We start from the raw sequence: 27,780 nt of genomic DNA, 5'->3' as shown, positions 1-27,780 counted from the left end.
CTTTAGAAATAAAAAATTGGACGAGGTAGCTCTAAGGTCTCTTCCACGTCTATTTCTGTGATACTATTATCCTATAGCTTCTAAGGATACTGCTTCTCTTGTAACATTTGATTTGCTTCCTTTCTTTCCTTTCCTTCCCCAACCCCTTGTGCCTAGCATAGTGCTAAATATATATTTATTGATTGATTTGCTTCAGCCAAGTGTGATGTTTTTGGTCTTCATTCTCCTCTTGTTTGGAGAATAAGACTCCTGAAGATGTTTTTACTTAGATTTCCCTCTTAGTTTTTAAAAATATATCTGGCAGTATTGTAAGGTTTGAACAGTTAATAAGATTAGCCATAAAAAGAAAAGGATATTCTTTCTTTTTTCATTTCTTTAAAATAAATGTTAATATAAGTTCAAGCTTGATGACTATTTTATTTGGTTCTAACAGAATATTTACAAGTCAGATCTCCAATGGCTAAAAGGTATTGGCTGGGTCCCAATTGGTTCAGTGGATATCGTCAAATGTAAGAGGGCTGCAGAAATTTTAAGTGATAATATCTACCGTCAACCACCGGACAAACTCAAATTTACCAGTGTGACTGATTCTCTGGAACAAGTGCTGGCCAAGAATAATGCTATCACCATGAACAAGGTGAGTTGTCAACCTTAAATAAAACACCAGGGTCATCCATCATCCAGGAAGGATCCATGTGAACTAGGCAGTACATTTTTTCTTACCCCAATAGTATAAATATGCCTTTTATAATGAATCACTTCTGTGCTGTATTCAATCAAACGCTGAATAATTCTGAAACCAATATTGAGTTATTTGAATGAATGAAAAAATAATTAAGTTATTTCTATGTACCAAGTATTATGCTCAACACTGGGGATATAATTAGAAAAAAGTAAATTAGTCTCTGTTCTCAAAGAGCTTACCCACTAATTTGAAATGATAACACATTTAAGAAAGTTAAGTAGGCTACAGGGTGTATGGAATGACCCAGAAGTCACAATGGCGCAGTTATGTGTTGGACAAAAAGTCTGGGGGTCCTTAGCATGCACTGACAGATCATAAAGTAATGCCCAAGGGTCTTAAGGGTGTGATAGCAGAGTAGATGGTAAGGCCTAAAGGTTCCAACTTTGTAATCAAGAGCAGGGCAGATGGCAAGGCCCAGTGGATATTAGACCATTGTACCAAGGCATATGATAAGGCTTGGTAGTTCTTAGCTCAAAGGAAGGATTGTAGTTGATGACTTCCAGCGTGTCTAAGCAGTCTGAACATCCATGCTCTTCCCACTTAGTTTCCCTATGGAGATTAAATATCTCTGGTCAGGGGAAAGAAGGGAGGGAAAAGGAAGGGAGACCAGCACTCTCAGTATGATTTCTATTAGGTGTTATTGCTATGATAGTAGGAACAGCTATAGATAGATATATAGGAACATTTAATTCTTTTGCATTTTATGTAAATTAGAGTGACCTTATACATGAGTTTACATTGTACCTCCCTTTTTTGTGTGCCATATTCATACTAATACAATACTTTGATTTATGTGACTCAAATGTTGCAAGCAATTCATAATTAAATGAATACAATCCACGTAAAGCATTTTCTATTATTTATCAAAACAGAATTTAGGCAGGAATTATCCAGCTATTTCATGTGGACACAAAACAATACAGATACTGCTAAAGAATTGAGATAAATTTTTTTTAAATGTAGAGATAGAATAAATCTAGCTATGTAGATTCCCCTCCCCCCCTTAATTCCCCATGACTTAGAAAGCAAGCTATTTTTGGCATTTATTTTTAGTAGTTGATTTTAATTTAATTTAGAAAAACAACCCTTTCTATACAAGAATTACCTGTTTATGTATATACGTATATACATAGTTATATATTCATATATATTTTATATTTATATCATGTCTCAAGAGACAACCTGGCATAGTAGATAAAGCATTGTCCTCAGAGTCAAGTCATACCTTTGACAGTGTAGCCCTGGATAAGTCACAACCCCAGTGTCCTTAGGCAGCTCTCTAAGACTATTAAGTTACAGAGTAGTTGAGAAATTGCTGATCTGCTGGAAGAGGGAATTTCCTCACCAGAAGTACCCTATGCCAATGAAATGGATGGATGGATGGATAAGTGGACAGATGTATGGGTATGTAGATGGATGAATGGATAGATGAATGAATGAACAAACACAAATGAATAGTGGATAAAGTATTGAAGCCAGAGATGCATTTCATAAATGGATGGATGGATGGATAAGCAGACAGATGTATGGGTATGTAGATGGATGAATGGATAGATGAATGAATGAACAAACACAAATGAACCGTGGATAAAGTGCTGGATTTGGAGCTAGGATGACCTGAATTCAAATCTTACATCAAACGTTACATTAGACATTGCTGTCTAAGTGCCATCATTTAATTTTTCTGAAGCTCAGATAACTCTTTTAAATTATAAATTATGTTTATGACTATGAGTGATATTTTATATTTGCATATTTTAAGATGAAATAACCTACAATGTCAAGTAGTCTTTTTTAAAAGTGCTGATACATAATAGCTAGGACTGATAATGAGTCTAGTTTTCAAACTTCTCATCACTGCTTAGTCTGAACTGGCAAATTAGAATAAAGACTATTTTCTCAACGTATTTATTTCTATTTTCTTCACAGCGCTTATACACAGAGGCCTGGGACAAAGACAAGACTCAGATCCACATCATGCCTGATACACCTGAGATTATGTTAGCGAGACAGAATAAAATCAACTATAGTGAGGTAAAACACCCATTTTATATCTGATATCTTCATCAAGTTTTAATAAAGACATGGTCCTGGCTTCTGTTTTTCATGTGGACCAGTTAGCTTCATGCCATTTCAAGGACTTAAACCTATCTAATAAATGTGTATTATGGAACGTGAGGAGTACAAGCACCAATCGGTCTCTTCTCATGGGAAAACAATGTAAAGTTTGGGCCCAACTAATAGTGGGATCAGCACCTTAGTATTAGAGCATTAACAACTGATCCAAAGTTTATACTCTGAGCTCACTCCCTCATTCTGACAACATGAAAGTTAGATTTAATTTAAAGAAAAATAACTCAAGTTTATTAATTATATTAAAACAAGAAGCATTAGATCCATACGATTAAATTTTGTCTGAGATCAATGAAGTACATATTTGTATGAATTATTTACATAATGAAAACTATTTTTGGTGAATAAGCTATTAGCCATTTTTGTTTGTCACATTTCTATATAAGCAGAATTGTTATACAGATTTAAGAGTACTCAGTTGCCTACTTGCCCAAGAGTAATCATTATTTTCCTAAGGCTAAGACAAAATTCTGAAAGAGCTGGAAAGTGCTGAGTACTTATTTCCAAGACTTCAATAATAGTAATTTACCACCCAAATCATTCATTTTTGCCAATATTGGGAACTAGTGATCATGTCAAACAGACATAATCAGGAACATGAATTTCCTATCCTTTTCTATTATAAAATAGAACAAGGGCCAAAATTATGCATAATCATTTGCATATATTCTATTAAGTTAGATCTTTCTTTTTTAAAGGAAAAATTTCTTTTTTTTTATTATTGCTGGTTTATTTGAAGTCACATTTTACCCAGATAGCTGTTTCTAATTAATACCTGCCCTATAATGGAATAAAACAACTTATTTTACACACTTTAATTTTATTAAACCAGGTCTGATGGTGTAGAATGTTTGCTTTTCAGACTTTACTGAGATGACATCAAACCATTGTCTAGTTCTGAAAGTTTCACTCAAATACCCTGATTTCTAGAATTGGGTCATTATATTAACTTTTCAAAGGCTGGCTTTGGAAGATTAGATTTCAGAATGGCCCACTTTACAAGCAACAACAAAAAACAAACCTCAAACAAAAGGGGACAATAGATGTTTTTCCTTTCTTATTTATTTAAAAAAAATCTGTGTCAGCTTTTTGCAGCTTCTTTTATTCTCTGTTACCTATTCCAATCCAGTAGGGTAAATAATTTATTAAGCAATTTCTATGGCAGAAAACTTGAAAATATCAATGGTGGTAGCTACCATCTTAAATTTTAAAAAAATTTAATTAGTAGTTTGAAAGAAATCTATTTTTGTAATCTACAGCTGTGAGATGAAATAAGCCCATATTTGTTTACAGAACCATGAAAGGACAAATATTTATGGTTGTTTATGAAAGCAAAATACAATGGATAATGTATCAGCTTCCCTGGTTACAAAAGAAAACACATTAAAAAATATTTAAGTTGGAACAAAGGTGTTGAAGATGTGTGTTTTAAAGATTTGAAGATGTAGTTTATTTTTACTTAATTTTAATTGTTATTTCTATTTTAAAAACTGTGACAAATAAAATGTGCCACTTCTTTATAACCTACACAGTGCAGCATGGCACTGGGCTTCCTTCTTCCTTCCTTTCTTCCTCCTTTTCTCCCTCCTTCTCTTCCTTCCTTCCTTCTTCCTTTTCTCCCTCCTTCTCTTCCTTCCTTCTTTTTTCCTTTTCTCCCTCCTTCCGTTCCTTTCTTCCTTCCTTTCTTCCTTCCTTCCTCCTTTTCTCCCTCCTTCTGTTCCCTCCTTCCTTCCTTCCTTCCTTCCTTCCTTCCTTCCTTCCTTCCTTGCTTCCTTCCTTCCTTCCTTCCTTCCTCCTTTTCTCCCTCCTTCACTTTCTTCCTTCCTTCCCTCCTTCCTTCCTTTCTTCCTTTCCTCTTTTCTTCCTTCCTCTTGTAATAGGTTTTTTGTTATGACAAATAACAGTCAAACCAAACAAATCAATATTTTCCTGTATTTGAGCAAATATGCCTAGAGTTCCTAGAGTTCCCTTGGAGCCTACTTGTCTCTGTTAAAACTCTTCTGAAGTCACAGGGTCATAACTAGTTAGGGCACTGATCAGAGTTCAGAAGTCTTTCAGTGCTATTTTCATTTAGATGATAGTAGCCATTGTACTGATTTAATTTCTTTTCAAACTTATTTATTTTTTTCTTTATGACATTAACAGACACCAACTGAAATGAGCACTTTCATATACACTGTAGAATAGAAAAAGAGAACTGTGTACAATACTGAATATCTGTTATAGGCATATTATTTCTCTTTTTAAGCATGTTATAAATTTGTATTTTCTTATTTTCAATCACTGTGTAACTACTTTTAGAAAATAATCATTTGCTTACTATAGCAAGGAAACTATGAAGACTGAAGGAAAATCTTAGTAATTGTGCAAGAGCTACTTGACATTTGATAAATATGGTATTTTGATTTTAAAATAATGACTTAGTTGAATAATTAGGGGATGGCTTCATGCTTCCTTAATTACTTAAGAATAAGCACAGCAAACCATGTATAGTTCTTTGTCCAAAGGATATATCCTTTTGACGCAAATGGAGCACTCTCAGGATCCACAACGAGTTATTATGTCTTTTTCTAGAATCTATATCGACTTGCCATGGAGGAAGCAAAGAAAGAAGGCTATGACTTGAGAAGTGATGCCATTCCAATTGTAGCTGCCAAAGCGTCCCGGGACATTGCTAGCGATGTAAGAACAATCATGTTATGATACTTTGTAAAATAAGGTCAATACAAACATAAAATACTGCAAGTCATCCCACAAGGGAATAATGGAATTTTAGAATTCCAAGGGACCTTTGTCATTCAATTCCTCCATTTTGTAGATGATAAAATTGAGGCCCAGAGTGTCCATGCTTTTGCCCCACCCAGCCACCCACCAAGGACACATAGCAAGTTAGTACTGAACTGAGCCTAAAAATCAGATCTCTGGATGAATAGCCCCATGCTTTTCCCTCTACAAATGAGATTTCCTCATGAAAAAAAGTTACTGTTACATTTTAAGGAACACGTAAAGATCTTTTCTTCAGGAAAACTCAGGGAGGAAGCCATGCCCAAGGCAGAAATACATTTAACAGGGCCATCCCCAGCTATTAGAGAGATTAAGGAGATTGCAAAAATGTCTCCCCCAAGAGGTAGTGACTCTCTTGCTCAAAGAATATGTGATTCCTTGATAATTTTTATTCAATAATCAATACACATCACTTAAGCCTCCACTATGTGTAATGCACTATTCAAAGCACTTAGACATAAAAGTTAAATAAGATATGATCCATGCTTACAAATAGTTATAATCTAGTGGAGGTGACATGACATGGACACAGATGACTATAACACAATTTAGAATGTGGTAAGTATATAAGAACATGAAGTAAAATTATCCCTTCAACATTACCAGGGTTAGGGGCATGACATCTCTGCAATCTGGAAAATCCATGTAAAAATTTTTGGCCCTCCCTTCATATGAAAGGTCTGAATTGTTTTCATTTATGGGGTGATTACAGTACCTTATTATAAAAATTGGGTTATTTTGTCATAGGCTCTGTGTCATCTGTTGCCCTTCACATATCATCTGTAGCTTCAGCTAAACTTCCAAAAATTCCCATTTAATTTCTTATGCCAACCTATGATAAAGCAAAACTGTGATGTGGAAGGGATAATTGTACTAAGAAATCAGTCAAGGCAGAAATCACCTTCTGCTCATAGTGGTATCACAGAAAGTGTCATAGAGAAAGTAAAATTTGGAAGGATGGTCAGGAAGCCCACAGGTGGAGAGGATATGAAGAACATTTAGGCCTACATGGATAAAGACAGTGGCAAGAGATCATAAAGTATGGAATGAGAAGTAGCCCAGTCTGGCTGGAGCATCAAGAAATGAGAGGAGTAGTCAGAGACAGAAAAGGGAGGTGTTAATGAAGCCAAAGGAATATGTAGTATCAAGGAGGAAGCAGTAGTTAATTGTCCTATGCTATAGCAAATTTAAGGAGGAAAAGGGTTAAAAAAAAAGGCTACTGTGTTTGGTCATTAGGTCACTAACAGCTTTTAAGAGTGATTGAGACAGAGAACAAATTGCAAGGTCTGTCCCTTGAAATGAGTGGACCATGAGGAAATGGAAGCCATAGGCATAGAATGCTCTCTAGAAATCTAACAGTAAACAGAAGAAGAGATATGGGACAGTAGTTTGAGCAAATAGTACATGCTAGGGAAGTAGTGTGCATGAATACGTGTGTGTGTGAGTGTGCACATATGTATGCACACTTGTGTTTGCAGACAGAGAGAAAGGGGCTGGGGACAAAGAGACAATAAAGATTCAAGTGCTTCTGATGACTGATTGACTAATGACTTAAGTTTTGAAGTAAAGAGAAAGATGGTTGGGAGAGCTTCTGTCTTGGTAAATTAGGAGATGAAATCTTCAGGTAAAATTGTAGTGAGTAGGAAATGAATAAGGGTCTTGAGAATGGAAAAGGTTTAGAACAGGCATGTAGGCAAAGAGAAAAGTATTCAATGTCATAATTAAAAGAATTGCTGAGCACCACTGAAAGCCAAGCTTTATTTAGATAAACATTCTGAGGTAGTATTAAATGACCACATTTTTCGTTTTGAATGACCAATTTGAAGATGAACGAATAACTTTTCAAGGACTATTAGAATACATGACCATAGATTTAACATGAGTATATAATAATAGGATTATAGGATCAGAAATTTAATATTAGAAGGGACCATAAAGGCAATTCAGTGCAACTTCTCATTTTACAGATGAGGACACTTAGGCTTGAAAAAGTTAAGTGATTTTTATTTTATTAATTTGTTTATTAATTTATTTATATTATTTTATTAAGTGACTTTTATATCAAGATCATATGAGCAACATTTGACATGGTTCATCATGTAACTGAACCATCTCTTTTCCAAACCATCACTTCCTGAAAATTTTCTGCCATATAACTCAACACTATAGAACAATATCACAAAGTTATTCTTTTGTCCTGTTGGAATTAGCAAGTAATTTTACACATATGGACTGTATTGTAAAAGCATATTTTTGAAAATTATTTTATATAATTTAAGAATTTCATGACACTTTAATAGAAATGAGCAAGAACAGGCCAAACTAGAAAAATAATAATAAACTATCATTTCTAGAGCTTTGCAATGTGCTTTACATATAACATCTCATTTTATTCTTACTCTGGGATATGGGTACTATTTTAACCCCATTTTGCAGATTAAAGGCAAAGTTAAAATGACTTACACAAGGTCACATAGCTAATAAGTTTCAGAGAAATGTGATCTAACTTATAGCTTCTTTTCTGTTTTGTCTGCTTTAGTACAAATATAAAGAAGCTTATCGCAAGCAACTTGGTCATCACATTGGAGCTCGAGCTGTACATGATGACCCCAAGATAATGTGGTCACTACATATAGCCAAAGTACAGAGTGACCGGGAATATAAGAAAGATTTTGAGAAATACAAGACAAGGTTCAGCAGCCCGGTAGACATGCTCGGCATTGTGCAGGCCAAGAAATGCCAGACCTTGGTCAGTGATGTGGACTATAAGCATCCTTTACACGAATGGATGTGTCTGCCAGACCAGAATGACATCATTCATGCTCGCAAGGCCTATGACCTACAGAGCGATGTGAGTATCTTTTACCGATAGAATATATTTTTTAAAAGTATGTGGCTTGAAAATGCCCATAGAAATTACTTTGCTGAAAGTAAACTTTAATCCTATCAAGCATTCCAAGGATAGATTGACTTCAATTGTTTCAAATTTATTCCAAAAGTTAATTAAAACATTTGGATCCTTTATAATTCAGTCCTATTGAATAAATTCATATATGAAACCAGAGGTGTGCTCATAAATATTTAATAACCAGATTTTTTGAAAAGGGGAAAAAAGGAACATACTTTTGACACACTTTTAAGTTTAATCTGCATTATTGACGTTTTCTCTATCCCTTTCTTAAGTTTAGACAGTCAACAAATGAATATATTGGACCCTGATTTATAGCATTTGCCAATTTCTAAGGTGTAAAATCTCAACATGGAAAATTTAGCAATTGGTTCTCTGAGCTGTCTCCAGTACATACCAGTAAGAAGTCTGAAATTATCAATCTATGCATTTTTGAATTCATTTAATGTTTCAAGCATATTTTATATAGGAAGAAAGACATGTCTATCAGCGGGGAACCCCTAAATTTCTGTTCACAAAACTGAAAATTAGAGATTTTCATCAATGTGGACATTCCTTCTACTAATGAAGATTGCAACCTTTCTGCCCTTAACAAATGGATTTAGTAACTGGTCATGAACGAAAATAACCACCACCTGGTGATCAACCTCAAACGAACCTCTCTAAACCTAATTGGGCTCGTCCTCAGGCAACTCTACTAGATTGTTGGGTCCATATCTTAAGCCTTTCAAGTTTGAGGGGAATTTACCTATGCTTATGGTCTGCTAGTATGGCCTCTAAAACCCCAGAGTCACTTCTGTGGCATGATGTACAACCCCAGTGGGAGGGCCATGTACATAGTGATGTTCTATAAGTAGGTCATCTTTTTATGGGATTTCTTTAATGCTAGGTACTTTCACCTTTCTATAGTGAAAGACATTTGGGAAATATCAGTCTTAAATATTCATTAATGAATTTTGTCTATGTATCCATTTACAGAATTTGTATAAATCTGACCTTGAATGGCTGAAAGGCATAGGCTGGGTTCCAATAGGTTCCCCAGATGTTCTTAAAGCCAAGAGAGCAGCAGAGATATTGAGTGATAACATCTACCGTCAACCTCCGGACAAACTGAAATTTACCAGTGTTACAGACTCTTTGGAACAGGTGCTAGCAAAGAATAATGCTATAAATATGAACAAGGTGAGTTCTTAATCTTTGGATCAATGATCAGAGCTTTGAGTTATTAAATATAAGAATTTATCAATTTGTTTATCAAAATTTATTTTATTTGTAAAAATGTGAAAATCCTGAAGTAAGATTATAATAACCATACATCCTGAATTATCTAGAACAATATGGATTTTAGGACATGAAGTATACTTTTAACACTTTATCCAAAGAATACCTTCTGTCAAACCATATGTTCTTATTTTTTATCCAGAAAACATGGTCATCAAAGCTATGATTTTATTTTTAAGACCACTGAAAATGATATCTATTATAATGTTCTTTAATGACATGAACGACAACTTTGAAAAATGAAATCAATGGTAAAAATGCTGCATATTAGCAGTACATTGTAACTTCACTACTTTTAGAACATGACAAACCCAATGATATTTTTTCATTCCTATTAGTATAGCTGAAGGATTATAGGATCATAGATTTAGAGCTTTAAGGAACTCTGGAGACAATTGGGTGCAACCCTCTCATTTTTACTGATGAGGAAACAGAGACACAGAATATTTAAGAGACTTACCTAGGATCACACAGTTAATGTCTAAGACAAAATTGGAAGCCAAGTCTTCCTTAGTCCAGTTTTCTACCCGCTATACTATAGGTAACATTAAATAATTATCAACCAAGAAAGTGTTATACAAAACACTCTTGGAAGTAATCACTTGTCTAGTTATGAGGGTAAGAATTTATATTGGTATATTTGTTGACATAGCCCCTGTGAGAATTTATTCTTCTTGATGATACAGTTTAAGGACTGTTTTTCTTTTTTCCTAATTGGAAAGAAGAAAGGAAGGAAAGAAAGAAGGAAGGAAGGAAGGAAGGAAGGAAGGAAGGAAGGAAGGAAGGAAGGAAGGAAGGAAGGAAGGAGAAACAAGCAAAGAAAGAAAGAAAGAAAGTCATTAAAACATCTTTTTAAAAAATGCACAGAAGGAAAGCCAGAAAAAAAAAATCACAGAAAATTATTACAACTATTAAAGTTACATGTTAAATTTATTATCTATTTCAAAAGTGAAGTAAGCTATACATAATAGAGATGCACAATTTCATGACTTGTTTTATTTGGTATCTAAATACAAAATAGGGAAATTTTAAAAGAAAAGAAGTTATGTTTGATGCATAAAAAAAAAAAGGAAATTCCCTCTCCCCCATTTTATTATCACCACACAAGACAGAGAGAAGAAGATTCTGATAAACAAATGTATATGGGCTAGAGAATACACTGTTCTTCTTTTGTTTTTAAATAGCGTTTATATACAGAAGCATGGGAAAATGATAAGAAAACAATCCATGTGATGCCAGACACACCAGAAATCATGCTTGCCAAACTCAACAAAGTAAACTACAGTGCGGTGAGTAGCCTTAAGAACTGGTGGGAAAAGACTCCTATAAAATAATACAAAGAGAAAAAAGCGGAACCCAAGGAATTGGGTGCATACTCAATTATGACCCTATAAGAGGAAAAGAGAATGAGAAAGAAAAGATAAAGAATCAAAATGAAAATTTAAGAAGAGTAAAAAATGTTTATATTTTACATTGAGATTAATTCACTTAAAATGTGAATAGTTACTAAGAAAGTTTACTTGCTTGAATTGGTGTTCAATTTTTAAAAAATATTTTTAATTTGAATTTAAATGCAAAATAAGAAAAAGAAAAAGAAACAATCTTAAATAGTAAGTGTTCAATTTCAAACTTTTGAAAAAGAATTTTAATTTTTTAAGAAAGACAAAAAGGAAAGAACAAATAGAGGTAGAAACAGATAGGATATAATCATTGCTTTTCTGAATAGAATATTATGACTTATTTATGACGTGTAATCCAGTTGTCTGAGCAGGGCGGAGGTGAGGTTAGTTTTAACTGTTTAAAAAAGAAATTCTTTACCCTTACCCTTCTATAACTGAAGTTATAGAACAAGAGGGTAGGACCTCATCTGCTACCCCTGTAACAATGCTAAAAGGTTTGAAAGTTGACCAGGGAAAGGTTGGTGGCAGGGGAGGAGGCTAGTGGAATTATATATCCTTAAGAGAGACATACCCTCAAAAAAATAAGAGACTTCCTATAGGCCCATGTAGACATCAGGTCATAGTTCAATGATATTGCCAGCAGTTTGCCATTTAATGCTATAGAACTGACATTTCCCTCAAGAGAACTTAAGGACCTCTGAAGATACACTTTTTCCCTCCAAAAACTTAGCTTCCTGTGGTAACTGCAATGAAAGTTGAGTGTATTTAGGGACATTTAATTTGCACAGGAAAAAATACTGATGGAAACCAGAGATTTTTGTCAAAGAATGATTAGTGATAATTTTTTCTCTATAGAAACTCTACCGACTTGCCCTCGAGGAGTCCAAGAAGGAAGGCTATGACCTACGGATAGATGCCATTCCAATTCAATCAGCTAAAGCATCTCGAGATATTGCGAGTGATGTAAGTCAACATTTCTGGCAGTCTCTGGAGATATTTCTTTTACAAATGTGCTTGCAGCTTATAAAATCTGAAATTTTTTTTGCCAGCATTTCAGGTGTTTCTATCAGTCTCCATTTCCTTTGATTATAATTTGCATTATATCCATTCTGCACAGACCTAGCAGATGATGATTGCCAACTGTTAATAGTCAGTTTCTCTGTTAGTGAAAGAGGAAGTGTTCAGGAGACACACACATACATAAACATATATACATGCATGTGTACACATATATGTATGTATATATATCTGTCATCTATATGGTCTAAAATAGTGGTGTGCTCATAATTATTCTAAGTGGGGTTTTTTAGTGTCATGCAAATAAGTCTCAAAGTAGTTAAATTTAATTCAACAATCATTGTTGAGCTCTTACTGTGTGCCAAATTGTGACAAAGTCTTAGTACAGAGACAAAAACCAAACTGTCCTTGTTGTAAGAGGCTTATATTTCATTTTGGGAATGCAACATGTACATGTATGAGTCATTATAAAACAGAATATAGTTAGGTGGAACACTAGAAATCAGAGAGATCATGAAAGACTGTGTGAAGGTTGGCACTTGAACTATACTTTGAAAGAATCTAGTGTCCTAAGTGACAGAGGTGAGGCATTCTAGGGATAGGGGCACAGACTATGCATGGAGAGACTGTGCAATATCCCATACAAAGCCCAGCAAGTAAGCCAGTTTGAACAGAATGTAAATAAGCTTCATGAAAGGGAAGTCACATGTAATTAGGCTAGAACTAGGCTGTAAAGAGCTTTCTATGCGAAAGGGAGGATATCCTACAGGTAATGGGGAACTACTGAAAATTCTTGAACAGGAGAGTGACGTAGGCCTGTGACCCTAAGTTTGCCAGCAGAGTACAAGAAAAATCATAGTCAGGGAGACCAATTAGGAGACAGGCAACAGTCCAGGTGAGAGATGATAAAGGCTCAAACTAGGGAGGGAGCTCTAGGAGTGGAGAGATGGATGCTAAAAAAAAAATGTTGTGGAGCCAAAATTGACAAAACTTGGCAAGCAGCTAGATATGGGGAGTGATGAAGAGTGAAGACTGGAAGATGACTTCAAGTTTGCAAACCTGAGTAATTAGAAGGCTAGTGGTGCCCTCAACAGGAATGGGGAATTTATGCAGAGGTGTAAGTTTGAGGTAGAAGATAACGCTGAGTTTCAAATTCCCATGGAATATTCAGTTTGAAATACCCAACACTCATTTGGTGATTCAGAATCATATCATAGGAAAAAGATCAGAATGGGATACATTGATCTGGGAATCCAATCCATGAGGATTGACAAGATTGCCCTGAGAGAGTGTATAGAGAGAAAAGGGCAGAAGGAACCAGGATAGAGCCCTGGGATGAGGAACGGATACTGATCCAGCAAAAGAGACACTGAAAAAGAGTGATGGGAGGAGAACCAGGAGAGAACGGTGTTAAGAAAACCTAGAGAGAAGAGAATATAGAATAAGAAAGAGAGATTAATGGTGTCAAATGCTGCAGAAAGATCAAAAAGGAAAAGGACTGCGCAAATGTTTTCTAATCTGGTAATTAAAAACAAATTAGACACAAATTTGTGCCTAATACTAGCCATCTGGCAGGGGGGGGGGAGAAAGAAAAAAGGGGGAAAAAGAAATTTACATGACCGTTACATTATTACATGTATAACTTTATTATACATGTATAACTGTACCATACATTTATTACATGTATCACATTATTATGCATTTAAAAGGAATAACAATACATAACAGATTTTCAATTTCATGTGCAATCATCTTTATAAAAAACTCTTATTTTATTTTATAAATTAAGTATAATTTATAATATAAATAAAATAGATTTTACAAGTTAAAAATAAAGTAAATAATTCTTTTTTAAAAAGCTGCTTGATAACTTTGGAGAGAACAGTCTCATTTGAGAGAACAGTTCCCACCTATTCCTCATAATATAGGAAGCCAGGTTGTAAAGGGTTGAGAAGTGAAGGAGGGGAGTGGCAAGTGGAGATAACAGCGTGAATAGCTTTTCTGGATTGACTTTGAAAAGGAGGAATGAGAACAATAATTTGAGGTAGTGATAAATTCAAGTGAAGATCGTTTAAGGTTGAGAAAAATCAATAATCCATAGGAAAGGAGCCATTGTCTAAAGAAAAGCTGAAAATTAGAAAGAGGGGATGACCAAAGGGAGAAAAGGGAAAAATACAGAATCAAGGGTACAAGTAGACACGTGGACCTTGGCAAGGAAAAGGCCCCTCTCTTCATCAGAGACTGCAGAAAAAGGAGAGAATGGAGGAGGGTGAGATCAAAGAATTGTGAAATATAGAGAAGGGGACAAGAAATCTCACCCTTAATTTTCCCGGTGCAGAGTTGGACAGAATCAGAGAAGAGTAAAAGGGTTATCTTTCAGTCGTGAGGGCACAACTGAGATTAGATCATGTAAATTTGCAGCGAATTGAGACAACATAGTTTTATAACTTCCTCTATCACATTCAGCATCACGTGAGTAAGAAGGCAGGAGCTGGATGGAGATAGTAAGCCAGAGCTAGAGTTTGACAAGGCATAGTCAGCAAAGGAAGACAAAGAAACAAGGGATGCAAGAGAAGAGGGTGGTATAAGGTTGACCTGGTGAAGTAGTTTCAAGACTGGGAAGGAAAGATGGTGAAACCAGAGCAGTAGTGATGGCCTGAGAGAAGGCAGGTTCAGAGATCACAGTAAAGATGAATAACTTTAGGAACATTGAGCACAGGGAGTGATAGAAGGATATGGGATTTTGGTCAGAGAGAGAAATATCAGATTCTTAGTCATGGATATGGAAAACTTGTGGGTGATAGTGAGATCAAAGGGTATCCATTCCTGTGTGTAGTAAAACTGGAGGTAATGAGAATTAGGGGAGTTGATGAATGAAGGAGTCAAGTTGTTTTAGAGGAGTTCCCAAATATAAATGTAGGGGTTGGTGTAGAAAATAAGGCTGTGAACGCTTCTGACTTTAGAGCTAGTACATAACTGTGACAAGAATCTTAACAGGTTAATATATCTTAGCAGACTATATATCAAATAACTAGAGGTTCCAAGTCATGGTAGTAGAAATAATGACTGAATCAGGCTCAGAAGAACAGACAAGAAGTGCTTCTCCGTTCTCTGGATCTAGTGAGTTGAGGGACCATGAGAGAGGGTGCTGGTACTGGAGATACTTTTGTCATCTTGGGGGAGAGGACAGCACCATCTTGGGGGAGATTATGATGTTATCGTGGAGGAAATAACATTTCTGTGAGTACCAGAAAATGGAAGGTCCGTGAAAGAAAATTGTCTGAGTTGAAGAGTAGTTTTAATTTGGGCAATATTAGATCATAAAACTCCAATAAGCAAAATTAAACCACTGAACTAGGAGGAAGACCTAGACTCCAGTCCCGGTTCCCTGCTCATTATGTGACCTTGAGCAAAGTCATTTAACATCCATGGAGGTTACTTTGTCTCTAAAATGGGACTAATAATATTTACCCTAACTACTTCACAGAATCATCATGACAGTGAAAGAAAACAAAATCTATGTGAAATCACTTCAAAGAACTGTAAAGTGCTCAACAAATATTGATATTAGATAAAAATGCATATGTCATTTTTCCTTCCCAGTACAAGTATAAAGAAGGCTATCGTAAGCAGCTTGGCCATCACATTGGTGCTCGTGAAGTAAAGGATGATCCCAAGATGATGTGGTCTATACATGTGGCCAAGATCCAGAGTGACAGGGAGTACAAGAAGGACTTTGAGAAGTGGAAGACCAAGTTCAGCAGCCCAGTGGACATGCTGGGGATTGTGTTGGCCAAGAAGTGTCAAACTCTGGTCAGTGACGTCGATTACAGGCATCCTCTGCATGAATGGATGTGCCTGCCAGACCAGAATGATGTTATCCAGGCACGCAAGGCCTATGACCTACAGAGCGATGTGAGTATACAAAATGTCTACTTACAATGAGTGTAATAAGCTTTTAAAACTTCAATTTTAAAACAGATGTGGAGTGCAACTCTTTTTTTGACTACTGACCATATGGTGGATGATAGGTACAATATAGCTAGCTGAGATTTCAGAATGAAAAGTATTCAGACAGATTCTTAAGGGCTCTGAGAACAAGCTAATTCCTTGAAGTACACAAGAATATACTGGAAACCATGTTCAGTTTTTCAGGCTCCTTTCATGCTAGTCTTGAAATGAGAAGATTTGGTCAAATCCCTATTCTGCCACTCGTTAGCTCTGTAACCCCATATAAGTCATTTTGTCTCTCTGTACCTCAGTTTTCTCACCTTTAGAATGGGAAGAGTACTTTATATACTACCAATCTCTCTAGGTTTCTTTAAGACATGAACAAGATAACAAACATAAAATGCATTATAGTCATAAAGTACTATGTAATTTTAAGATTATTATTGTGAAATGTTGAGATATGTGTAATGAAATCAGAAAATAAACATTTTCCCTCAGGAGATAAGCAGTAATTTTCTTCACAATAGTATTGCATAATTGTAATGTATCCTATTTGAGGACTGATTTTTTTTTTAGTTGCCTCAACTCTTGGTCACCTCAGTACAAAATATTTGACTACAAAAACTTATATATTTGGAAATAGCACTAAATGACTACGAATAAATGCATATGAATAAGTTTGCTTAGCATTTGACCCCTATATGAGTTCAATCATCACCAAGGTTCCTGAAATAATTCAGCTTCATTACTTTTTCAGGCTATTTACAAATCCGATCTGGAATGGTTGCGGGGTATTGGATGGGTTCCCATTGGTTCTGTAGATGTTGAAAAAGTTAAGAGAGCAGGGGAAATCTTAAGTGAGAAGAAGTACCGCACACCCGCTGATCAGCTCAAGTTCACTTGCATCACAGACACCCCAGAAATTGTGCTGGCAAAGAGCAACTCTCTGACAATGAGCAAGGTAAGTTTCTGTCTGCCTCTTGTTCCACCTGTCAGAGAATTGTCCTCATCTTTTCAGAAATACCTCACAGGTAAAAGTCAGAAGTATCCCTAATGAGAGCATAAACAAGGATCCTGATTCACCCCACTTATACAATTAAGGACCACTCTAATTCCCAATGAAGCTTGTCTGAGCTCTGTGAACAATCTGTGCCTCCTGTCGAGTGGGGGAGATAAACTCGGAGTCTACCACTAGTCCAGAAAGGCAATCTACTTGTCCTCCCCTTGCACCTTGATTTGCTTTTCTTCAGGCACAGGAATTTGGGTGGCTTCAGGAGAGTTGGTTTGTCTGAGGCTCCAACATATTCCTTGATGGAACTCTGTGTTTTGTTTCCATGTGAGAACAACATGAGATAGTCATACAGAGGTGTCAAAGATGTAGCTCTTCCTCCACACTCCCAACTGCGTAGCCCCAACTAGATTAAAATACAATTGGGAAATGTTTAACAAACCAAATAAAGACACAATAGAACACAGATAATGTTAATATGTAGTTTTCTAAGTCAATATAAAGTAATGGTTTAATGGCCTCATTTCTATTTGAGTTTGACACTACTGAAGTGTAGAGGAGAGAACAGATTAACTAGGGACCAGAAGAATATACAGGTCTTCTTCTCTATGGATCTATGACCTTGGCAAGTCACTCACCCTCCCCGACCCTCAATTTCCATATTTATCGTACAGGGATGATGACATGTGCCCTCTCTAGCTGACAGGTGTTTGTGAGAATGAGAGGAGATGATGTATTATGAAGATTTTCTGAAAACTAAATAACTAAACAAATGTAGAGTATTATTAAAAAATCAAAAAGGATTTCATTTGGTACCACAAAATGACATCAAAGAAGAAGTAGACTGGTGTGTCAAGAACAGTAAACTGAGACTGAGGAGTTCTGACTCCACTACTAGGTTACACAGTGGATAGAGCCATGGACCTGGAACTAGGAAGACCTGGGTTCAAATCTGACCTAAGAAATTTACTACGTGGCCTGTCTGCCTCAATTTCCTTATCTGTAAAATGAGGATAACAATAGCCCCCATCTCCCAAAGTTGTTGTAGGGATCACATGAGAACATATTTGTAATACCTGGCACATACTAAGTGCTGTGCAAATGTTAGTTATTATTATTATAAATTAGTTAATTATCTTGGAGTAAGTCACATAATGCCCTTCTGCCTGTTTCCTCCTTTGTAAAATGTAAAAATTGACTCTATACAATCATTATGATGATGATAATAATTATTATTATTGAACTATGTTTGGAAGTTCTAAGATGAACTCAAGTTCTGAGATTCAACATTTTCTGTCCTTTCTGATTGGCCCTCTGTGTCCTGGGGGAGTATTCTTTTCAACCTTGCTCCTGACAACACTTCACCACTTAGAGGACAGAAGGAGAATTTGTCACCCTGGGTATCATTTTCCAGGGATCATTCAGCAGTGATCTGAAGCTATTACTAAATGAATATGCATACATATCTTATATATAGGCATACATCCAAGCATCTCACATATCCTGTCATATAATGTGAGTTAATCCAGATGAAATCTCTTTACTCAGCTAGGTTGGAATACATGACACTATTAATTTTTCATCCTGACTGGGTACAGGAAAATGAGATGAGCTTGACAGCAGCGACAGCTCACACTCTCAACTCAGTTGTTGTATTGCTTGAACTAATCCATAATGTGGAGGTCAAAAATTCATGATTTCAATCGAGAAGTGAGTGGTGAAGGGCTCTTTTATTTGTTTGTAACACAAAATAAATGTCTCCCTATTCTTCCGAATGTTCTGTTCTCTCTTTATGGATAGTGAGCTATTCCTTTCTTGTTCTTAAGGGCACAAAATCCTTATTTGTTGAACTGAACTAGACTAAATTGAAATCACCATCCACACAACTGTCATCTCCACTCTCCTTATCTGGAAATATTTCTGCTATGGAGACCGTAGATGCTTTAGTTTCACATTATCCAATAAGAAAAGACTATGAAAAAGACCTGTGTGAATGGATTCTCAGGATCAGAAACTTCTTTCATGCTACATATAATATAATCTTCATTAGAAAATAGGATTGGGGTCCTCTAGGATCCTGGATCTCTACTCTCCTGGGAGGTCATTGACTATGTAGGCCTTTATGGACACCTATGGGCAAGGAAGTCCTCATCATGAAAGAAATAGAAACTATCATATTATTTCACATTACCTAAAGAACATCTATCTGCCTCTTTCAGTCTCTGAAAGGAAGCCTTTTGGTTTGAAGTGACTTTACTGATTCTTAAAATGTTAAGAAAAGATAAATATGTGTTTTGTTTTTGAGATGAGTGTTTGTTTTTGGCCCCATAGCATCTGTACACAGAAGCTTGGGATACTGACAAGACCTCCATCCATGTGATGCCAGACACCCCTGAAATCCTACTGGCCAAGAGCAATTCTGCTAACGTCAGTCATGTAAGGAAGCTTCTTGGTTTGGTTTTGTTTACTAAGATGTGTAAAGTACCCACTTCATCTTAACACTTTCCTCCTTTCTACTTTTGAACCATTTAAGCTGTTAACTCTCGTCTTCTTTGTTTTTCCTCTTCCTAGAAACTTTATACTCAAGGATGGGATGAGTCAAAGGCCAAGGACTACGACTTGAGAGCTGATGCCATTCCTATCAAAAGTGCCAAAGCCTCAAGGGATATTGCCAGTGATGTGAGTGCCTTTCAATTAAATTTTCACAGATCCCAGAATATGAAATGTTCTCACAGTTCAATAGAGTACCTTCTTTAGGATTCCTTCCGCATATGTTTCCCCTTTTTGACCTTCCTCTGATATTTTCTACTGAAAAAAGAAATATGTAAATTGTGGACCAGCATATTTTCATAAAAAGAAAAAAAAGATATTTTTGACAATAATAGTTACTTTTAAATGACTTTGAAAGAATATCAATGAGAAAACTTAAAATGCAACTATTTTAGTTTTATAACATTTAAGATCTAGCTTATAATTGTTCAAGAATGCCAAAATTTTCACACAGCAAAGTAAGGTATAAAATTATTGTTAGTTGCCTTAATTTTGTGGTTGTGATTGCTGCCAGGAACTCTCAAAGCCTGCTTGATTACAGCAGGGTTTCTTATTTGTTTTCACAATATAATCATTTTTCTGTGTATTATACCTCACCCTCTGACAGCCCTCCTGTGTAACTAAGAAAAAGGCAAGCAAAACCAGCTAGTGTAGCCACAGTGTCTTTCATCTATATGACAACATATCTAAAGTCTGATTTTTGGTGTTTGCTAGTACAAATATAAAGAGGCTTATGAGAAACAGAAGGGTCATCACATTGGAGCCCAGTGCGTGGAAGATGATCCCAAGATTATGTGGTCCATACACGCAGGGAAGATTCAAAATGAAAGGGAATATAAGAAGGATTTCCAGAAGTGGAAGACCAGGTTCAGCAGTCCAGTGGATATGTTGGGCATCTTGCAAGCTAAAAAATGCCAGACTCTGGTCAGTGATATTGATTATCGCAACTACTTGCACCATTGGACATGTTTACCAGATCAAAATGATGTTATCCAAGCAAGGAAGGCCTATGAACTACAAAGTGATGTAAGTAATGTGTTCTTTAATTTCAATATTTAGGTGTTGGGGTTGGAATGGGTAAACTGGCATTCTCTAGCTTTGTTTGATACAAACCTATGTGCTGTGTCTTTAATTCAAAGAATGCAAAAAGGCATTTTCCCCAACAAAAGCCTTTCGCTCTTTTAACTTCCCAAATGTGAGCTGTGTAATATTAAGAATTTTATTTTTCAGTTACTCATTAGTTTTGTCTGAAACTCATCATAAAATATAAAGTGCAATATTTTGTTTACAGAATGTGTACAAAGCTGACCTAGAATGGCTACGTGGCATTGGCTGGATGCCCCAAGGTTCGGTGGATATGGCTAGAGTGAGGTGCGCCCAAGATCTCATAAATGAGAGACTGTATCGAACACGACCAGAAGCTCTGAAATTCACAAATATTGTTGACACCCCTGAAATTGTATTGGCCAAGGCCAATTCTCTACAAATGAATGAGGTAAGACATAACTTAGAGCTGATGTTCCTTGTTTTTCAGACAGTGCTACCTGGAATGAACTGGGAGGCTGGGCTTTGAAGGAACGATAGTGATAGCATGATGAGAGGGGAAAAAATGCTAGACTTGGAGTCAGGAGATCTGGATTCAAGTCCTACTTCTAATGCTTACTAGTTCTATGATCTTAGGCAAGTCATTAACCTCTGTTACCCTCAGGTTTCTGATCTGTCAAATGGGGATATACATCTTTGCGCTAGCTGCTTTGCAGGGCTGTTCTGAAGAACAAATATTAGAGCTATAAAAGTGTGAACTATTTTAGTTTTCCAGAGAATTTTCTGTCCTGACCATGACACAGAAGTCACATACTTGTGAAATTCTGGCACAGTCACAGGGGAACTTGGCTTTTTTCCCTGCTATTTCAAAGTATTTCAGATTTTTCAATAGGAAGAAAAATTTTCTTGTCTAAAAATTGTCAGCAAACATGGTATGTAAAAAAGCATTGTATAAACATAAAGTAATATTATGTCTTAGAAATAAACTCTCTAATTCTGTGTTGGAGTAACAATATTCCTATTCTCTCATCAGTCGTTATATAAAGATGCCTGGAATAAAGATAAGACAAACATCAACATTCCTTCTGACACGCCAGAGATGTTACAGGCTCACCTCAATGCCAGGCAGATCAGCAGGGTAAGATTCATGGAAATGAAATGTAAATGCTTTCACTCAGCAATGCCCATCAGCTTGTTGAACACGTAGGAAACAACTTCATCAGCTAACTAGAAATTTTGACAAATTTAATGACATTTGATATTTTTTCCCTTTAGTAACATCTTCTTTCCTGAGAAGCAACCTGAGATAGTAGAAAAAGGGCCAGTCTTTGAATAAGGAAAAGCTGGATATAATTCTACCTAAAAACACATACTGAGTATATATCAGTCTACTGGTTCAGGTTCAGTATGTATCTCAGCACTATATGCAGCAGTCTAAGACTGTCAATAACAGATGCTTGTGATAAGCATTCATGGAGGGAGTTTCCACACCTGTTTTTGCCTCACACTGATGAAATCCCAGTACAGAACAAATGTAGATATAGATAGATAGACTTCTTATGTCAAAGAATTAAAAAAAACATATCAACAAAAACCATATCATTTTAAAAACTCTGGTAGAAGGTAATTTGGGTACATAAATAAGTCCTTGGAGTAAGTAGCATGATCCTAGACTCCCATTTCTGATTCTGATGGCAATTCTCTTTTAATCTTGAAAAGTTATATATTGTATCTAGTACATTGGTTTCCCTGTATAATAATTGGGAATAAATGGTACTACTAACCAGATACTCTGTGGAAACATTCAATCTCCTTTGGCAATAGGGACTCAAAGACTCCTGGTTAGAAAACGGCATATGAGGAGAGAGAGTAATACAGCTAGAGAGAGAAGTACAGTTGTTACAACATCGAGGTGGTAGCAGAAGAATTAGAGTGTCACACATCACAGAATTGAAGAGTTGAAAGGGACCTTGGCAGCCATCCAGTATAACTTATTAAGGAATTCTCATTATAATATACCCAATAAGTAGTTATGTTTAAAGGGAGGTTTCAAGGAGAGACCACCCTCTCAAGAGAGTCCATTCCACCTTTAGACAACTCTGAATGTTAAGAAGCTTGTTCGAACTTCAAGCCTATATTTGCCTCCTTGTAATTTCTGCTCATTATTTCCGTTCCTGTCCCCTAGGGTTAAAAAAAATAAAAGAAAATCCCTCCCCCACAAGACAACTCTTTAAATACAGTACTTGAAATCTACATTCTCTTCCCTAGTCTTCTTTTCTCTTGAAAAATTGACAAGACACCATAAGGTCTTATTTTGCACTTTGGTCATAGCCTCATGCCTTATATTTTATGTTTAACTTGCCTTTTAGTGTCTGGATTATTTTGAGATGTACATTTCAGCATAGTATTATAATAATAATAGTATTATTTTTTAATCAACAAGTGCTATGGATGTGCATGCATGTGTGCTCAGATTGCAATACAATCTTGTCTGCTGGTTTGGCCTAAGTATAATCAATTTTTTTATTTGCTTGTAAATTAATTTCTAAGTTTCCTTAACAGAAACTATATCAACGAGACTGGGATGAAGCCAAACAGAAGGGTTATGATATAAATGAGAAAGCCATTGAAATTAAACATGCAAAGTCATCTACAGACATTGCCAGTGAGGTACAGTTTTTATTCTTTTTCCATTTCAGTTGAACTGCTGAACTAATGGTAAAGTCCATTTAAATATTCGAAATGAGACTAGCTAATTTTTAAAGACCCTTAACTTGTTTTCTTTTTCATCTTTTCTAAAAGCTTCATGTTGTTCTATACTTTTAAAAAAATCTAATGGGTTGAAAATTCCAAGACCAGGGGATGGAGACTCATGATACCTGAAAACAGATTTGTAAACCATGTTAACATTATTTGTTAACTCCTGAAAAGTGTTTTGAACCGGAAAAAAAGTATCATGAAGTGTTTTCAGTCTTTGGGAAGCAATTGAGTCAATAGAAATATTAAAATGTCATAGTTAGTGCCAATTTCTGTCTTCTACGTTGATCATAAGCAAAAACAAAACAAAAAACTCTAAGTTTTAGTGGAAGACAACTCACTGAAGTTTTGATTGTTTACCAGGGGTTCTTAACCTGAGGTCCATGGACTTGTTATTTAAAGAAAAATGATAACTGTATTTCAGTATATTTGATTTCTCTTTGTAATCCTATTTGTCTGTAAAGGAATCCATTGGTTTCACCAAACACGACTGAAAAAGATTAAGAACCCTTAATTTAGATAATGACTTAACATGAGATTTATGGTAGCTTAACTATAACAATCCTAGACATGTTTTGAAGTTTATTTAAAACTACCTCCAAAAATGAAAATAATGGCTACACGAAACTATAATTTAGGCCCTACAACTTGTAACCATTATGAGATAAAGGTGGGGTTGTCCCCATGGATCACTGTCAACAAGTAAATAAAGTCTAGACCTTAGGAATATGATAACAAGGAAGACAGCAGAAGCATTGGAATAAGCTTATCAACTATGCCCTGTGTTGACAGAAAAGAGGGACTTTCCTTTGAGCTGATCAGGAAGGTGTCCCTTTTTCTATGGACCCCCTTTAAATTCCCTAAAAAACCCTTTGTCTCCTTCCCTCCAGTGCCCAGAACTCTGGCAACTGTTTGATCTCTCAGGATAATTTTGTATCTATTCTTGAAATTTCATACATTTTAAAGCATTGGATAGGGGGTGGGAGTGGTGGGGGAGACAGCCTGCAGTACTCACTGAACAGGTGGTTCAGTCTGTTTTGGGGCTGCATGTAGCCCATGGCTATAAGGGGTCCATATAATCTCTCAAGGCTCTGATAAAGACTTACAAGCTTTAGCAAAGAACATGGAGCAAAAGAAAGGTAGAATGAGAATAGAAGTTAATTTTTTTCTGCCTTAATATTACACTTATATATGCCTTTTATTTCTCTAAATTATCCCCTTTGGTTACCCTTTACAGTCTGCCAATATGTTCTACAGACTCTCTCTACATCATTCTTTCTCACTTCTCAGTTTCTAGTCTCCTCCTTTGTTCAATTTGATTTGTACAGTAGAGGCGAGGATTATCTTCCTCTAGTTCCACTTCCAGAATGTCATTTCTCTTCCTGAAATCCAAAGAGGATTTGACTACTGAAAGGAAATTCTTCAGCAGATACTTAAAGCTCATATTATTACCCAATTGCCTTCCTCTTCTATTTTATTCCAGCAAACACCATCTACCACTTAGCATACGTATTCATTTTCCTATTGTCATATATATCAATTTTATACTTGGCATACCTTTCCTACTTGTATTTACTGTCCTATGTTTCTCCTCTCCTTATCATACTGTTCTATGCTCATATCTTTTAAGAAATTAAATTTTGCCTAAGATGAACTAAAATACCATGAATAATGTTGCCGTTTACGTAGAAAGTATTTTTAAAAAGCATTTAAAGTAAAAGATCCTAGGCTAATTATTTTTACTCTTGTGCTTTTGTCTGATTTTTCACTAATCTAGTACAAATATAAAGAAGGTTATCGGAAACAATTGGGCCATCATGTGGGTTTCCGTACCCTGCAAGATGACCCCAAGTTAGTGTGGTCTATCCATGCTGCCAAGATCCAGAGCGACAGGGAGTATAAGAAAGCTTATGAGAAATCCAAGGCCTACTACAATACTCCACTGGACATGATGGCGATTGTTCAGGCCAAGAAATGCCAGGTCCTGGTTAGTGATGTGGATTATCGCCATTACCTGCACCAATGGTTGTGTCTCCCAGACCAGAATGATGTGATCCAGGCCAAGAAAGCCTACGAACTTCAGAGTGATGTATGTATAGAATCATTTTATTCTCAAGCAGTGTTTTTAAAGTTAGCATTTCCTAATGAGAAGATTAATACCTTAATGAGCCCAACATGGCTTTAGGAATCCTCCCATTATATTTGTGAATACTTACTGTTTGCAGTCATTAGATATTCAATTTCCCTCAAACCATTGTTCTCACCCTGTATCTGGATTGTCTATGAAGTTATATAGAATGAGAAGCAGATCTCTCTCTTTGGGGGTGGAGAGGTCAGAGTTAAAAACCTCCTGAATTCAATCTTCAAAATAATTGTAGATGTCAGAAAATCTAGCTTTAAAAAGAAACCAAACACATCTAATTTTACAGTAAATCAACCAGTCTTATCTCAAGTTTTAAATTTCTAATGATCAGTAACAAAGCCCATACTTTTTTTTTTTTTAAAAAGAAGCATAATTTATTGTTACTGCCTCATCAATAAGTACTACTTTTAAGTCCTTACTGTCAGTCTTGTGAATGTCCTGGTAGGTTTTCTTGGGGTTATAACAAATATTGGCTGCCATATAAAATGTAATGTTGACTACAAATCAAACAATGCTTTGATTCTTGTGGAGATAAAATACAATCAGCTTAATGACAAATTAGCTGTAGTTCAGAGGCATGAAGTGCTCACATTCAGATCTAACTTTTTTCTATGTGTTTCATCTGTTTACTTTAGAATATATACAAATCAGACCTGGAATGGTTGAAGGGTATTGGATGGTTGCCGCAAGATTCTGTGGAAGTGAATAGAGTGAAGAACGCTCAAGCGCTAGTGAATGAAAGACTGTACCGTACAAGGCCTGAGGCTCTCAAATTCACCAGTATCGTCGACACCCCTGAAGTTGTCCTGGCAAAGACCAATGCTCTGCAAATTAGTGAGGTGAGATGGGCAGGGGAGTAGTGATTAAACCCAATGCCTATTGGGCCAGACTGCCATCACCTGCATCAAAGGCAATCCATGGCAGAATTTCTACATACTTTCTGTAATGCTGATTTTTCAGTTGAATGAAACAGGCACTTTAAAACCCTTGCACAATCAATAGTAATTTGTATAATTATACATAAATTTGGATATCCATTAATCTTAATTAATGTATAAACTTCACTGTTAAATGAATTTAACCAACTAAAACTTGTTGATATTTACAGATTTGGTAAGCATGAGTACAGTAGACATGTTCAGACCTAGTTGAACATTTTATAGGCTTTAATTAATAATATGGGTCAGGCGATGGATGATTCATAGAAATGGCAGTTATACATTTCTATTTATCCATAGATAAGACATCGAAAGATAGCAAGAGTCAGAATGATAATATGACCATTCTCAGATTTCTGATGTGCACAGGCATGTGTGTAGGGCATGGGCTGAATGTGCTAATACACCCTGGCTCATACTTTCTGCATAACAACATCAATGGGTTAAATGTGGTACAATGGAAAGAATGTTAGTTTTCAAAACAGAAGATTTGAGTTCAAGTACAGCACTACCACTTACATCCTGTGGAACCTTGGGCAAATCATTTAGTTTCTTTGCATTTAAGTTTCCTCATATCTATAAAATGAGTTGAAATTATATGACCTTGAAGGTCCCTTCCAGCCCTAGAGTGATGTGTGTATAAATTGTTTTTTCCTCATAGAACTTGTTAGTACTGCAAAGCTTGGACTTTTACCCCAAAAAAAGCTACCTAGGAAAGAGCATCATATTTATCAGTAACACAATTGTTAAGATAGTATACCTCTAATTTCCTTTGTGATGTTGTAGAACATATTTGTAATGACATTTCTTTGGTTTACATGTTGCCAGCCATTATATCGAGATGCTTGGGATAAGGAAAAAGCAAATGTAAATATCCCTGCTGACACACCTGAGATGCTGCAGTCCAAGATCAATGCCATGCAGATCAGCAATGTAAGATACCAAAATAAAAGCCATCTTCTCCCTAAGCAATGTATGTGTAGGCCATATCTGCTAGTGCAATATCTTTTTTCTACCTAAAAATATTCAATAAGATTTGACCCCTGACATTTTCACTTCTTTCTTTTCCTACCCTTTAAGGTTAAGCAGGTGCTATAGGACAGGGGCCTTGGAAAATGAA

General features: G+C 35.9%; 1 protein-coding gene across 13 annotated transcripts in view; it reads left to right on the top strand.

Moving 5' to 3' along the window:
- NEB (nebulin) overlaps positions 1 to 27,780 on the top strand; it is a 241,861-nt gene that overhangs the window by 107,833 nt on the left and 106,248 nt on the right. For all 13 annotated transcript variants that reach the window (XM_072611940.1, XM_072611945.1, XM_072611950.1 and 10 more), the window contains 18 exons: positions 434 to 637; positions 2,675 to 2,779; positions 5,453 to 5,560; positions 8,202 to 8,513; positions 9,549 to 9,752; positions 11,036 to 11,140; positions 12,107 to 12,214; positions 15,872 to 16,183; positions 16,977 to 17,180; positions 19,560 to 19,664; positions 19,800 to 19,907; positions 20,493 to 20,804; positions 21,070 to 21,273; positions 21,856 to 21,960; positions 23,385 to 23,492; positions 25,357 to 25,668; positions 26,358 to 26,561; positions 27,489 to 27,593. In XM_072611940.1, coding sequence (XP_072468041.1) covers positions 434 to 637; positions 2,675 to 2,779; positions 5,453 to 5,560; positions 8,202 to 8,513; positions 9,549 to 9,752; positions 11,036 to 11,140; positions 12,107 to 12,214; positions 15,872 to 16,183; positions 16,977 to 17,180; positions 19,560 to 19,664; positions 19,800 to 19,907; positions 20,493 to 20,804; positions 21,070 to 21,273; positions 21,856 to 21,960; positions 23,385 to 23,492; positions 25,357 to 25,668; positions 26,358 to 26,561; positions 27,489 to 27,593 — 3,225 coding nt within the window. The remainder of the gene's footprint in view (positions 1 to 433; positions 638 to 2,674; positions 2,780 to 5,452; positions 5,561 to 8,201; positions 8,514 to 9,548; positions 9,753 to 11,035; positions 11,141 to 12,106; positions 12,215 to 15,871; positions 16,184 to 16,976; positions 17,181 to 19,559; positions 19,665 to 19,799; positions 19,908 to 20,492; positions 20,805 to 21,069; positions 21,274 to 21,855; positions 21,961 to 23,384; positions 23,493 to 25,356; positions 25,669 to 26,357; positions 26,562 to 27,488; positions 27,594 to 27,780) is intronic.

Source organism: Notamacropus eugenii, chromosome 5, assembly GCF_028372415.1.
Source record: "Notamacropus eugenii isolate mMacEug1 chromosome 5, mMacEug1.pri_v2, whole genome shotgun sequence".
Lineage (NCBI taxonomy): Eukaryota > Metazoa > Chordata > Mammalia > Diprotodontia > Macropodidae > Notamacropus > Notamacropus eugenii.
The sequence above is the reverse complement of the archived record's forward strand: the minus strand, read 5'-3'. Positions and strand labels throughout refer to the sequence as shown.